This window comes from Haliaeetus albicilla, chromosome 11 (genome assembly GCF_947461875.1).
Source record: "Haliaeetus albicilla chromosome 11, bHalAlb1.1, whole genome shotgun sequence".
NCBI classification, from domain to species: Eukaryota; Metazoa; Chordata; class Aves; order Accipitriformes; family Accipitridae; genus Haliaeetus; species Haliaeetus albicilla.
The window spans coordinates 38861908-38878216 of record NC_091493.1 but is presented as its reverse complement, the minus strand read 5'-3'; the positions used below and the strand labels follow the sequence as shown (position 1 = coordinate 38878216).

The 16309-nt window shown below is 39.2% G+C and overlaps 1 protein-coding gene across 2 annotated transcripts in view; it reads right to left on the bottom strand.

Moving 5' to 3' along the window:
• Positions 1-16309, bottom strand: part of DOCK1 (dedicator of cytokinesis 1) — a 313031-nt gene that overhangs the window by 19495 nt on the left and 277227 nt on the right. For both annotated transcript variants that reach the window (XM_069797209.1, XM_069797210.1), the window contains exons 45-49: positions 15621-15797; positions 14670-14753; positions 9614-9751; positions 5930-6075; positions 1458-1656 (exon numbers count right to left, since the gene is read on the bottom strand). In XM_069797209.1, the coding sequence (XP_069653310.1) occupies positions 1458-1656; positions 5930-6075; positions 9614-9751; positions 14670-14753; positions 15621-15797 (744 nt within the window). The remainder of the gene's footprint in view (positions 1-1457; positions 1657-5929; positions 6076-9613; positions 9752-14669; positions 14754-15620; positions 15798-16309) is intronic.

Sequence of the window (16309 nt, the reverse complement as noted above, 5' to 3'; positions counted from 1 at the left end):
TGGACGCCTCCCATCTGGTCTCATGGATTTGGGCAAGTCCAGCTGACTGAGCTGCCCCGCAATACAATTTTCTTCTCCTTCGCTAATGCTCTTCTCCCACAAGCTCTGCTAGTCCGTTTGGGGATCTGGGACATGGGAGCGCAAGTCTTGCCATTGCAATGTTCAGGCTTAGTCAAAATACCACTGCTGCAATGTGCAGAGTTGAATGCGTTGCATCAAAAAGATGAGACACGTGGAAATCTATGCAAAATGTATTTTCTGTCTGAAAACACTCTAAAGATGCTCACCTGGCTGGATTTGGCAAGAGGAATCTCCATTTATACAAACCAGGGCTGATCCAAAATTTACCTAAGTCAATAGAAAAACTCACTGGCTTCAAAGCAGTTTGGGTGAAAAGCCGAAGACGCACAAAAGGGGTTTTTTTTGAGCTTTTTGCTGAGCTAATACTGGGCCTATGGCCACATCAGAGAAAACAACTCTGATCTTCCAAGATGTCAGAAGACACATCTGAGAGACTAGCTCATCTCTGGATGGAAAAGGAGGAGCAAATCCAGAAAACAGAGGAACTATAGCTGAACATCTAAGTAATATTCGGCTACAAACACCGAACAGAAAGACTTAAAGGCTCTAGTCATCACAGGTCAGAGAGAAATAGTTTCGGAAGTCCAATGTAAATGACACAGCCACCAATGGAAGACTCTGCTGAGTTAAAAGTTGGCTCTACAAGTACCTGTGCAAATCTTTAAAAGAACATTACATTTATTTCTGGAGGGCACGTTTTAAACTATTGGCCTCCAAACAGGTGTCCAGGCAGAGATTTGGAGGTTACAGTTAGTTCATGCACTCCCTGCTCCAGCTTAAAAAGGCCTCACTTTCAATTTCAGAGCTAAAACTTCTCAAGTTACCTAAGCCTTTAGGAGAGTTTCAGTGAATTAAATATACGCCAAGAAGAGAGGGCTTAAGAGAGATATGCCCTGTAGTTAATATTCTTACACACAGCCACCAGTGGAACTGCTTACGATTTTCTGCTCAAAATAGCCTTTCAAGAATACGTAATTGCCATGCACGAAATGACCTTGTAACATTTCCACCAAAAAGTGTCTTGCAGTAGTCAGCTGAAATATGAGAAAACCCATCATGATCTATTGGGAATCATAAATTCAAAAGGCTGCTAAAATGGTAGCATTTATTTTACTTAGGTTATACCATCTGTTCCTTTTATCAAATCATCATATATAGCTTTTGGTTAAGATTTTCATAGGAGATACCATGATTTTTTTACACTGTAAATAAAATCTAGATTTTTGATTCATTATCACACGTATTAACATTGTAGTGTATTCCCTTAAGAGTTATTTTTGGTCTAAAAATAAACTAAATCATAAAAATCAACATTTTTATTTAAAAAGAAAAAGAACACTGCTCAGAATTAGGTAAAGCATTACTTGCAAAGTTACCGTTTCTGAAAGAATCACTGCTTCAGACTGCTGCAGAGAAATATCAGTAGATTTAAATTCTTTATCAAATATCTCTTGGTGCTTGCTGTTCCTTTTCTCCTTCTTCTTTTCTTTCTTATCTTTATCTAGGTCATCCTTGTCCAATTTATCTTGAGACCTAGAATGCATCTTTTTTGGCAGGAGGGGCTCCAGCACAAACCTAAAGAAAATTGTTGTTGCTTAGATCAATAAAATACTATTTTCAAAACACCTAATTTTCATTTACATGTTTTCCAAAGTCTCGCTTGAGTTAACAGTGCTTTGCTAATCCAGGAAAACTCATTACAGAGAAAAGGAGGGGGCAGAAGGTCATAACAATCATAATTGTCTTACAATAAAATTTACTGCAGAACTGCTGAAGAACCAGTACTGCCTATTTCCCTCCTCTGTAGTAAATTTACTGGTTTACAGCTACACAAACTCCTGAGTTTCGCTGTATGTGGTTTACATAAAAATTAGTTTCTCGTTCAGCACTCCCACTATCTACGCCGTGGCACCACGGCTGGCGTGCCAGCAGCCGCCTGAAAACTCCAGTGGAAATCAGCACTGTACGAGTGCAGGTAAGTGTACAATGCATTAAAGAAATGTCACCCCTACTTCCCCGGCACCTTGGAGGCAGTCCTTATGTCTACCAATGGCTTTAAGGATTTCTTTAAAAAAGAGCCAAGTCCCCAAATTTCTCTTGGACTATTTTTCTGTTTTTTTTGGTGGAGAAAGAGGATGTACATACTCCCCAGAGAAGGAATAACAGTTAAGAAATTGTTCTGCAGAGGTGTAGGGATTTTCTGTTGAACACACACCACATAAATCACTTTCTAACCCTTGTAACTCATCAAAAGTACAGTACCTTTTCACAGAAGAGCAAACAGTATCACCCTTAATGCAAAGGAAACACCTATACATTGGTATAGAGGTTTACCCACAGGCACAAGCCCCATCCCTGTCTGTAATAACACCCTGTGTGTGCATTTGATTTGGCATGCACGCGTGAGGATATACATCCACGCGAGTGTGCGCACATACCCACAGACCCACACCTCTGCTCACCTACAGCACGCCCTGGTGAAGGGGAGCCAGGAGGGCTGAGCTTAGTTGTTCTGATATTAAAGATAAACTCAAGAATGAAAAATCGGTCAGATAATAACAAAGGGCAAGGTTAGTTTCCAAATTGCAGATGTATTTTCCCACCTGGAATGCTTCAAGCGTGTGGATATAGGCAGGGCTGATATACTACTACCATCAGCTCTGCAGTTTTTACAGTCCATGACTATTTTTTTTTCCTGGCTACAAAGGAAAAAATCTTTAGCAGTTCAATGAACTTTGAAAGGAAAACTTCATTTTTTAAAGAGTCTCTATTGTGTAGGGAAAGCATTATTCTAAGTAATACTGGAACTCTTTTTAGCTAATTTTCACTCAGTAATTTAAAGGAATCTCTCTTATCTGACCTTTTTTTAATGACTAGTTTAAATAAAAGTTAAAGAGATATTTTTCTCTTAATGAGCTAAAATATTCTTAGCTAGACAAAGTATTTTCTAATTTATTTTACATTATAAACTAAACAAATTACTAAAATCATACCTTAGTCAAAATTACACTGACAGATTTTAAGTGGATGTCTCAAATCATCCCATTATAAAACCGAAGCCAAATCAAAAATCCCCAAACAAAGAAACCAGCTTACTTTTTAACACTGGAAAAGTATTTACTATGCCATGGGGATGCATGCATGTACAGGACACAATCTTTGCTGTGAAATACTGGAGGATTCATATTTCAGGCAATTTGCAGTGAAGTTATCCTAATCATCTCCATGAGCAGCAATATCCAGCAGCAATATCCAAAATTATTATTATTTTTGTTGTTTGAAGCATTAAAGGCCCTTCAGTTTTCAGCCTAAGTCAGCTCATTTGATGGAAAGATGTCCAAACCAGTACCTGCGGCAATGACCCCTGAGCCATTACCCTCATAACCAAAGCCAAAACCACATGGGTTGGAAGACAAAACTGCAAGCTTTTTTCATCCCATTTTACAGGCAGGGAAAAGGGAGGGCAATGACTTGCCCGGGGCCACAAAGCACATCAGTGCCAAAGCCCAGACCAGAAGACAGCTCTCCTGACACCGTTTTACCCATCTGCATTGCATATTTTAGCCACTTCTCCTGCCTCGCCGGCTGACTGCAAGTTTACAAGAAGAATTGCCATTCTTCAGACAAGGATTAATTGCTTCCCTTCCAGGCATTACTATTATTAGTACTATTAATTATTTGTATGCAATGTATCGGTGATAAAATGGGCTAGCACGCCATGCTCCTACTTGAGGTACATTAGGATTTCCAGCAGATGGCAAAACACGGGCACAGTGGGACTTCCCCACTTCCAACCACTGCTTGTAAGTGCTCAGATTTGTACTTCTAAGTCCCATTTTAAATGGTGAATAAAGCCAAGGTCCTTTTTTTAAAGTCAGAGTTTTATTTATACATAAAGTTGGGAGTTGTAAAACACATACTATGTCAACGTCTGCTTTGAGTTTTTACTGTTTAAAAGCAGGAGAAGCTGGAGATGGCATAACATGTAAGTTGGGTGATCTGGGCAAGACAGTCTGTCGGCTCCGGTTTTAATTCTTTTTCTTAGCTTCATCTCTAATCTCAGAATTAACATGTGAAGAGGGGGAAATGGAAAGTAGGAGAGGACAACTGACCATAAACCCAATCAACTACGGTAGGTACATGGGTGAACTTCTTCCAAGTTAATAGTGACAAACCACCCACATGATTTTTACAGTCATTTGAATTTTTCAGGTCTTCCATTATGGTATTTACATCTGATGATTTTTCTTTTCCTGCTCCACTGATCAAGCAAATGAGCATTTTTTTCAGGTCTTCTCAGTGATGATAGTTGTTTGTTATATTTTCCTCACATGTATTCCAGCTGTACTGCCCCGGGCTTGGAGCAGGAGCTGAGCTGCACCGTGATCTTTGTGAGGTTTTTTTTAGTATACATACTGAGTAGACTCATGACATCCTCCAGAACTGCTAAGTGATACCTGCCACAACAAAGCTGGGATGGAGATGCAAAAATTAAGAAAATAGCATCCAATGGAGAAAGAAAAATACATATAAAGATTTTGAAGGCAAAAAGAGAAAGAGTTAGAGGAAGGCAGGGAAAGAATTAGTATTTTTCTTCTGAGAGAAAAGAAAGTTGCCCACTAACTTGGGACAGTAGTTATCCCCAAGTTCCAGCAAGACAACTTTCATGGATGTCTTAGTCAAAATGCATTATTGTCTCTGCTGTCCTACATTTATATCAACATGACTTACTGCGTATACGTTATAGAGGGTAACATAATGAGACCTGAATTGTGCTCTGTTTGCCGTTCTTCCCAATGGGTAAATAAACTGTAATCAAGGTAAGTATCATGTTGGTCCTTAGGTGCTGGATTTCATTTTACTTGATGCTTTTACTCTCTAGTCAAGTAATAACTCCCTCTGAAGGTGCACAAGGGACACTAACGTTTCTAGCACATCTCTGTAAGATAGCAGCCCTTCAGGAGGCTTTTTAGAAACTGCCACCTTGGTCAAATATTGAGTTTCTGGATTACGGGAATGCCTGGGGGGAGGAAGAGGGAGAAGGGACTTCTGAGGCTGTGTGGAAACCCCAGAAAGAAAACAGATTATTTTGTTCTTTTGAGGGATGTGACTGTGAGACAGGGCATATCAACAGAATTCCCAGGTCTCATGTGAAATATCCTGATAAGTCTTGGAAGTAGAGTCTTGCCATAAGCAGCTTTTCCTCTGGCGGCAAAAGTGAGAAGAAATTGTGAGCAGTTAGCTAATCCCTTCCTTCTCCCAGGCTCCACCTGTTTACCACGACAGGACCAGCTGAACACACGTCTCATCACTGACTTTCCGAAAGATCTATTGCAACAATTATAGTTGCAATACCTTACAAGGGGATAATTTACCTCCTGTTTGTTTGAATGCTTAGGGGGTTTTCTTTAACTTTGTTTTAAAGATGACCAAGAAGAGCATCATATTTATTTTGGTTAAAAAAACCCACAAGGAATGTATCTTGAGATAAATGTCTATATAGGTTGGGTTTTTTTAGCCAATATTAGGCTGTCATGTAAAAGCACCATCCCCACCCCACACTAGTTACTCATACCTTTGTGTCACCTTAATGTTTGTGGGGTATTATGATGAACCAAATCTGGAATAAAATACTCTGGGAAAAGACCCAACCAAAAATCCCACAGGTCCTGATGAGATCAAACAAACGCCATGCTGCCACACAGGAAGAGTCAGTAGGATCGGAAGAAGCAACACCATGATAGCACTGAGATCTGGAGCGGGGTGGTGACAATCCTCAAAACCTATAGACGTGCACGCCACATGATGCTTTACAGAGATAAGCCCTGAATGAGTATTTCTTACGCACCCATCTGAGCCAGGTCGAGAAGGTGTGCTGTCTGAGGAGATGGAAGACACCGATGCAACGGAGAGGGGTCTTGAAGACGACGGCATCGTGAAGGATCTCACCATAGACCGTGGCCGACTGCCTCGTCTATCATCCAGGCTTGAAAGCTGCAATAAAGAAATACAAGACCTTACTTCTTAAATCACAATATAGCTGATATCTGGTTGCTAAAAGTAATGTGGAAAGATTTGATGGTTTTTCTTCCATTTCACTATACATTAACCACAAAGAAATGAATTCTAAAGAAAATCCATTTAAAGGACTAGGAAGAAATATTTAGGTCCTAATAGGCACATGTATAATTTTAAACATATTCCAATAATTCATTTGTTTCAATGGTATTTACAAGCTTCTTAACATGTGGGCTTTAAAAAAGGAGCTTTCTACAAATAACTTTTTTTTCCAATCCATCTCTGCAACTGAAGTGACTGCCCTGTCAGTATATTTAAAAAAAAAAAGAAAAAAAACCACTTAGAGGAACTTTACGTCAAGAGAGCCAATTTACAGAGTGACATCTAGGTTAAGAAGAAAATATATGAAAGATTTTTTTTTTTTTTTGTTTCAGACAATTTCATAGTTCTGAATATTTATACAAGCTTTGTTAGTCATTAATAACTGATATATGCATAAAATAATTGAACTCTTTCAGTCAACAAATAAGAATCTCATGCTGTTTAATTACAGGTATATTTTCCACCCTGTCAAGTACTGGTAAATTGGCCTTGTACAAGGAAGGCAGAAGCGATAAAACTCCCATCAATCCTGACAATTCTTACTGGTGGGTAGAGTGAAATTAGAAAGATAACACCACCTGCGTATGACTTTCCAGTCATCTCCCTGATGATGTAAATGTATATTATTGAAGTGACTGACACGCAAGTATCATTAATGTCAATTATTCCTGTTCTCCTTGGGAATAAATTACTATTTGAACTTTTCTCTTCCTAAATATATTAGCAAGACGGGATCTGAAGGACTACAAATGGAACACCACTTCGAAGGATACCACAAAGGCTGGCACATTCCCTGTAAGATCTCAGTGTTCCCATTAAAAAAAAAAAAAAAGTTAATCTCTGAAGGAAGGCCTGTCATAAAATACAAGAGGATACTTCACTGGCACGTACAATTCCGCTGAGGTTTTGGGCGCTCAGAGGACGTCACTTGGCACGTTTTTGCTGCCCTGCCTGCTGCGGCATCTTTCCCGCCGCCTCCTTAGCCCGGGATGCTCTGCCTCTCACCGAGCAGACAGCTGAAGCTCTCCCTCACCATATCCCACATCATCCACTCTTCAGAATAAACCTCTGTGGGATTCTCCAGAGGTAATGTGGAAACGAATTCACACCCTGCTTATATTGATGTGATTGGCATAACATCCGTAAACTCAGTGGCACGCATCCATTAGCGACCGTGATCAGAACTGGATGAGGAGGGTGCTGGTTTAAGGCTGTTCAGCCGTATCTCGGTCACTTCATTCCTTTTAGAATTGGTTTAGTGACTGCTGTTCATCTAGGGGCAGAAGTAAAACTGGAGAACTTGTCATTGTTATCAATTTCTTTCTTCTATTTTTTCAATCTTTTATTTCTTAATTTACTAAGGACTAGATTGTGATGGAGCTCCCACCTGATATTCTGGCCCTGGAGGGTTTAAGGATGGGAAGAGAGGAAGGGCATGAAGAGGTGATCTCCTCTCTTTGCAACTGTGCTTTAGACACTGAGTTTTCAGGCACAAGGCAAAAACCACAACTGCAAATGTTTTTAGCCCCATGGCTGCAGAGATAACGTTCAAAATCTGAGCCCATGAAGTAGTATCCACCTCAATACATACGTGAATTGATGCAACACCTGCAAAAATGATGACCCAACCCCAACTGGGGCAACCATGCCATTTGGTGTTCTCATCAGGAAGCCGCCACTCGCTTGCAGGGAAGCACCTGCCATTTGGTAACATGTCCTTTGCCTGCTGGGACCTGCTAACTGGCTTTCTTATTAAAAGGCAGTTAATGGGATTACAGTGTGAGGTCCTTATCTGCTCCCAGGGTGCCAGGGAAAGGCAGGGATGGAGATGAGACGCCAGTCCAAGGTGCAGGCTGGCAAGCTGGCTTTCCTGCGCCATGCCCCAATAATTAATGGTCTGCTGGTGATTTCTTTTGGTTTTAGATGGCTTTTGCTGACAGAAGGTGAATCTGTGCAATCTTAAAGACCTCTGCCATCTTAAATAAATCACTGCTTTTCGAGATCATTTGGTTTTCATACCAGTCCTTTTTGTGGGAAATGGCTTCTGGTATAGGATAGTCTTGAGTCCAATTTGGGGAAAATGTGTATTGTCCTAAGTGATACCTCACTGTTTGCTCTTTTGGAGGTAAAACTTTCCCTAAAAATCAGGTAAGTGGTATAGCTTGAAGCCCACTTACGTATCCTGAACCACCAGGCAGGAGAGAAGCCACAACTCAACTCGCCATCACAGGGCCCGGTGGGAGGGAGACAACTGCGTGCCGGGTCATAGAATCATCAAACAGTTTGGGTTGGAAGGGACCTTGAAGATCATCTAGTTCCAACCCCCTGACACGGGCAGGGACACCTTCCACTACACCAGGTTGCTCCAAGCCCCATCTCAGCAGCATACGCACGATATGCTGACTACCTCTGCGTTAAAGGACATACGGGTCTTTTCTGGCAAATATATGTGCTTTATTTTCTGGAGCAGTGACAAGGTATGTACTGCATATGCAAGTTTCGCGTACTGCTGTCGTTTCACAAATAAACCTAAAAATTATAGCATGTTTACAACACTGCTGTCAGGACTACCAGTAGACAGAGATAAAGCACACCCTGGCAGCCTTCAATATATTATTAGGACATCAGCTCTGCATAGTCAGTCCTAGAGCAACTCCAACCACTTACATCTTGGGTTTTTAAATAGTTTTAAAACCCGATCATATAATAGCACCCAATCCACATGGCTTTTGACTGAATTATCAATTATATTCTGAATTACGAAGCTGTATGCTGGCTTTTGGCCCTCCTTCCTGATGAGTAACACTCGAATTAAAAGCAGAACAAAACCCCACTGGAAACACCGCCCAATTCTTGGCTGTGCCTTGAAGATGAAGCAGCAACTGAAAACAGCTTGTTGGAATGAGAAAAGCCTGAACTCCAGCACTACTAAATCTCATTAAGTAGCAGCTATCTTTTTACTGCCTGCCTACGTTTAGGGTGGTGCCAGAGTATGTCAGGCTGCACGCTACCATAGAGCAGCACAGCCCTCACATCTCAAAAGGAATTATATCTACGGAAAGGTGACATTCAGCTCTAGAAAAATCATGCTATAGTGGCAATTTTTTTTTTTTTTAAACTCAATTCCTTAAAAATGGAACATTAAAGAATTATCTTGACTTTCAAGGAACAGATTCCGGCAATTTAGAAATTGTTCCCATGCTAGAACATGAAAGTACCAAGGCTTTCTGAACATCTCTTAGGGAATCTGCTCAGTATTTAATAATTTGATGACCACTGAGAACGCCCAGGCAATGCTGCATCAACACTGCTTTTTTTAATCAGCGGGAATTACAACAGAGGAATACCCAGTTGCCCGTAATTTAAAGAAATTCCACGTGTTTAGGAAACATAAAGTTAGCAGGTAACTTACGACAGCGCGGACCCCGTACTGTTTTTCCACTTTGTCTTTCAGCTGCCTGAAGCAAGCCTCCATCCGCTCGTGGAACGGCCGCAGAGCCTCCGTCACCTTCTCCCCGTGAATCCGGATCCCTTCTGCCAGGAACGGGATCTGGAAAGCAGAGTTACGCTGCTTCAGCCTGCCCAGTCCTTCCTAAGCGAAGGGTTAGGGCAAGAACCCCACATATGTTGCAAGAGGAGTAAAAGATCTCATGGAATAATAATAATAATAATAATAATAATAATAATAATAATAATAATAATACAGCAATAATAATCATTCATTGCATATGAAGCACAACATAGTAAAAAAGGATCTAAAAATCTGTTATACATGATTTCCTTTTTTCTCTGTTAACCAAAGTCCTTTAAAATTAATACTCCCATAGTTCTGTCCAGTAATCACATGCTGGAGGCACAGATGAATTTATCAGATAGCACAAATATTCCTGTGATGTTATATTCACAGGCCCCCAAACATGCTGTACTTTAAAATGGCAAACTGATGAATGATGACTCTCACACTGGGTTATTAATATCAGTCCTTTCCCAGTATCATGAGAATAAAACCTTGAAGGAGAAAATACTTGTATGTCTTCTAAAATAAATGCTAGTTCTAAAACTGCAAATGAGCTACATCCTTGGACATGTATATATAGCAGAGCAGTATTTATTAATAAAACATATAGTTTTATATAATATACATTTCTCCTTAGAAAAATAATTTTATTTTCTTTGGGAACAAAACAGAAGAGAAAAAATTAGATTAATTCTCTTCTGTAATTGAAAATAATCATTTATCTTCAAGGCTTCTGTCACAAGATATCCATGCCAACACAGGATTATATAATTAGTTCATCGTGTGGAGGTGTAGCTGACCTTTTAAAATGTTTTAAGAGAGACATTTTCATTCCCACAGCTATCCAGACACACTATTAGAGTTTTCTACCTCCAGCTTAGGAAAAATATTTCCTCTTCCAGGTCCGTTTCAGCCTACACAGTGCTCTGATTCTAACTTAGATATTCTCTGCAGCAATCAAGCTAAGAGGCTTCTTCTTAATAATTTATAATTAAATCATAATACTGATTAAACCCAGATTTTTCTAATAAGACTGAGCAGCAATCAGAAGGAGTAGCTTTATTAGTAAGGAGAATAATAAATACACAGATGAATTACAGATGAACAAACTCAAGAAATCTTATCAAGACAATTCTCTGTGATTTGGCACTATTCAAATGGACACAGCTTCTTTCCTAAAGGCTACAAAGAGGAGTAAGAATGACCATCTTTTTTACTGTAGCCACTTCTATTTATAGTTATATGGATTTGCACGCTACAAAAATTAAACATTAAAATCAGAAGACTTCCCTGCTCTGAACAAGTAAATGAATTTCCAAATTTTCATAATTATCAGGCCACACTGTGACCCTCCCATTTTGCAGGGATAAGTGGTCACTTGGCTCATCTATTTAAAAGAACCTGCTGACTTTTTAAATGGATTCTTTTAAAAAAATCGAATTACCAAGATGAAGTACACGTGGGGTCTGAAGCTTCAGCTCTGAGATAATTTTTACAAGCAGAAAATGCACTAATGAGCCTGTCCTAGGGATTAGCCATCTCCAATCTAGATAATCAAGCAATAGGAAGGAAATTACATTTTTTTGTAGGGAAAAGTCCCAGTCAGGAAAAAAATGTAGGTGCTTCCTTCTGTGCCCCAAACGGGAGGGGCTAAGGAGGGTTTCACTGTTGGTGTACACCAGGTGTGTGCAACCAGCTGTGGAGAGCTTTGGGCACTTGGAGAAGCAAAATAATAGGAGGGTTGATGGCCAGTTCTGCTGGGTTGGGTTGGGAGAAGGTGAGCACCTAAAGGCTGGTGGCCTCTGGGTACAAGAACCGTCGAGTCAAGAGCTGGAGGAACAGGCAAGAGGAGCCACCAGCTACACGGGAATGAAAGACGACCAGAAACCACAGAAGGCGGCAGCTTGTTATTCCTTAACAGAAGCCGAATTTAATAAACTTCCCGTGGCTTTGCTACAGAACTTCTGTGAGATTTTAGAGTCAGGATATTTGGTCTCCCTGTCCAAGACCACTTAATCCTTTAAACATTTATCAAGTACAGAAAGAAGGTACCTTCGGACTGTTTTACCTTCTTCTACTAGCTTCAAAATTCTTCCTACGTCTCCTTTCCAGGCACTGACACAGGGAAATCTGGTGACGAGCGACACTGAATTTTAAACCTATATGAGTCTTTGTCAGATGCGGCGAGAGAGGCAGATTTTTGCCACATTCACGATATTACCAATTCATTTGGCTTTGGAGCATTGGGTGGGTTTGCTTACGGCTCTATTTCGAAAGACCCTACAGGGCGTCCCCACCTTTGGAGAGGTGAATGAAAAAATAAAAGTAATGTAAGGAGCTGAGCTAGAAACGAATGTGCTGAATGAGAGAGGAAACCACCTCAAGATAGTGCTTACTTCCTAACTCTAATCTTTCTCGATTTTACAATTTTATAAAGTTCCACTGCAACTTAAATTATTCCCTGATTTTTAGTTCTTCTTTTTTTTTTTTAAAGATCTTGATCTGCTTGGCTGAAAAGAGTGAAAAAGCCACATAGATTTGAATTATTAAAATTAATCTTAAATCTTAAAAGATAATCTCTCATAATAATGGTATCATAAAATATGATCATAAAAACTTAGTTTGTTATGCCACAATTCTTTCAGCTATGTAGAAGTAGCACAAGATTTTTATGTGACGTACCAGTTTTGGCATGCTGTAAATACATTAACTAAATGCAGAGTGACTAACATCATCGATCATTCATTTCATTACCGTAATTTCAATCAATCATTTCATTATCTTCATGTTAAAATAAAACATCAGCTTGAAATGATGTAGTTGCATGGAAACATTTTTTTCTCAGTTGGAAAATCACTAAGATGGACAAAACCAAACACTGCTTTACTAGTGATATTTATCTGAAAAAATAATAAACAGAAAAAAACGTATACTTAAGAGTTCACAGGAATTATAAAAGGATAATATCCTGAAGAGCGTGAATTCCATAGCACAATGGAGAAACAGGTAAGGGGATAGAAAAAAATTAAATTTAACTAGTCAGCTGATAATATGATTGTCAGGCTACTATTTCATATACCCAGACTGATTTATACGGCATAAAGAAAACCTCCGTGTGATTACAGATCTCCAAGCCCCACATTACTGAAAAATGAAACCTCATTTTTGCTTTCAATCACTGTCAAGCCTGTGATGAATTCAGACCACTGCCTGACTTGGGAAAGTTTCCGCACCAAGTCCCTCTCCCGACACCAGCCGACAGCTCCCACCCCGCTCCCGTCTGCTTACGCTGCTCTGTTCTGCAAACTGAAAGAACTGGAGAGGAGGTTCAAAGTCTTAGGATACGCTAAATGTATATGAAACGTCTCAGGTAGTTTATAAGCCCCGACTGCCGCCGTGAAATGGCTAGACCTTTTAGTGAAAAGAATTTTCAGATATAAAAATAGTTTTTGATCCCTTTTCTCTATTTTTCTGGTTCCTATTGTTTTGGAACTACAATACTGATGGGAAATTATGTATTTAAAACCACCGAGTAATTAAAATACAATGTGATTAGCTGCCATACATATTTTCAAACAGTAATATTATTTTAATAACCAAATGCTACCAAAGTGAATCTTTGCTGAGGAAAAGTGTGTTTGTAATTAATTTGAAGTATCACTATCAGAGGCAAAGACAGAGAGCTGACGTGAAGTTAGTCTTCTGGGATCAAATTATTTTCCTCTGTGAAACTTAAAGCTCCTAAAACCTAATATTCTGTAAAAGCTTACAAGAAAATAAATAAATAAATACATAAATTTTTTTGCAGACCAAAAGGTTTTTTATTCAGTGATAGTTTTATGGTCTTCAGAGGATTTTTTTTTTTTTTTTTTTAATTCTGTATCTTTGGTTCTACTACCTCTAAGGTTGAAACCTATAGAAATGTAAATTATTCCCTTTATTATAAAGACAAAATTGAATATAAAAAGGCAATGATGCACTTTCTTTTGTGGGGAAAAAAGCTTCCGAACATATTGGTGTTTTTTTAGTTATCATAAAATTACCTTGAGACCACTGGAAAATGGCCAGTATATGAGTATGGAACAAAATTGGAATTGTTTCTTGTTTGTTCTGAAAAATATCCTTTGGTACACATAAACGCAGTTCTTCATGCAAGAGGGCTCCTGCTTTCTCTCAGGCACAGGGCTGGAAACCTGGGTTCCATTCCCAGTTCAGGAAATATAACCTGTGTGATCTTACATTTAAATGATTTCTGCTTTAACACGTCATCATAAAAACACCACATAGTTTCATATGCTTTAGGAATCACTACTGTTTTTTTACCATGTTAAGTTATATAGCAAATGAAGCAAAGGTTTCACAACGTCTCGATGAATTTACTAAATATTTTGCATGCAAGTTAATTTTGCAACTCTCACATTTAATATTCTGTGCTAAAAGGTACTGTAGGTATACATAGAAAGTTTAATAAATGGAAAATACATTGTTTGAACAAAGAAGTGAACATGTGAAGAAATCCTGTCCCAGTGGATGCAAGCAGGAGAAGGGATTCAGGGTTAGGCATTTCATCTTACTGTCTGAGAAGAATTTCTGAAATCAGCCTTAGAAATTAAAATGCAAAACTAAATTGCCAGTAATACCAACCAGCATTATTATGAAATATTTTCTCACTTGATATAGATGGGATATTTTCACTGTATTACGGTTACAAAAAAAAAAAAAAGGAAAAGAAAAAAAAGAGGTTCATCATGTTTGTTCCTTGCAGGTTTATCAAATGACAAATGATGTCAGATTTGAAAAGATGAACTTTAGCTCAAGTTCCAAGACAGTTTTAAATGGCAAAGAAGTGTACACAGGGTGAACGGTTTAATGTCTGAATTTTTTCAAAAGTGACACTAAACTGTCTTTGTACAGCAGTTGGCCCTGACCAACCTGACTTAAAATCTTTTACCTGCCAAGCAATCAGGTCCTTCAGTTTTTCAATCTTTTCATGATCTTCTGGATGCTCGTGCATATATTTTTCAGTAAAAAAAGCCTAGTCAAGAGAGAGAAATGAGCCATTACTTCAGAAAATGAATCAACACCTTCTACCATGGAAGAATTACCAACAGCAAAGATAAATGAATCAACCCCAAAGTTCTGCAAAACAGCAGTAATAGCTAGAAATACAAAGTGAAAATCTAGGAAAGAGATAGAGGATTTAACAATGTTTTAAGATTAAGACAGAAGGACACAAATGGACGGATACAGCAACATGTCTGTCAGCATGGACCTTCTCCATTTATGTTACAAAATACGTTGTTCGTATTTGCTAGCTTAATATGATTAATACTGGCAACACAAATACTAGATATAGTGTTTACAGTTTCCCAGTGTTAATATCATACCCCATATAACTTTAAAAGCTAACGTTGTAAACATGCAGTTAAGATTACTTAGAGATACTTGCAACTGAGCGGTATCTCAGAAGTCTCTACCATTTGACTGATCCTTTAAAAACTCATGGATTTGAAAGCAAAGGAGAGAACCGCAGTGGGTTACTTTGGTCACTGAAGTTCTCCCAGAAACTCCTGCTTCAGCGCCGATGGCCAAGCGCACAAGAGCACACACTGGGACTGCCGTTGGTCGCAGTGTCCAACTCTCGTAAGCGATTGCCCGCCGCGTCCCCACGTAAGTACTCCTGCTGCTAAACACACCAACTCTTCCTTTGAACGTAGGAAGGCAAAAATGTACCCAGAAATATCAGAAAGACATTAAAACCGCTAACTTTTCAGCAGTGTTCTACAAAACACATAGGAGGGGAGACTCGCATAGCGTTTATGTACGAGCACACACGTCCTGCAGCATTCCAGGAGAGTCCAGCCTCAAAGAGGTGAAGCAGGACAGATAATTTTGACGTTACCTTCTCATAGTTTGTGAACCCTCCCATCACTGCAGGATCCACGATGCCGTTAAGCAGCATCGAGAGAGGGTTAATGGGTAGATTCGGATCATTTAAATGCTGCTGAACCATATTATTGATCTTATCGTTTGTTAGCTGCATGGTTTCTATTGCATTTTCCAGTGGACTGATTTCAACCTAAAAGAGAGACAAAAGGAGGTTTTAACGAAGGAGCAGAGTTTTTAACCTGCCACAGAACTAGCTGTCCACCAAACCACCATGACTGGAAACATTTCAGGAATTTCAGAACAAAAGATATTTTAACCAGTAATTAACAGAAAGGGTGGTTCCAGGCATTTAGATATTTGATATCCATATACTGCGGTAACTGATAGGGGATAATCAACATCAGTGGAGAGAGTTAAATGCATGTCGCCGCTGTACGACAGATTACATCTCAGCACAACAGCACAACATTCAGAAAGGCTCTGACAGGAATCACGCAAGGTTTTTGGAGGATTATGGAGAACATCAGAGATTACGAGTCGGTGAGTTTTAGCAGTACAAAGAAGATCCAGCTTAATGTAATAGTAAGAAAGAAATGATAACTTAACATGGATTTTCTGATGGAAAATGTAATCCTAAGCAGCTCAAAACCCCAAGATATTTTTGCAGTGATTATTTTGGTGCATTTCCAAGGAAATTGAGTT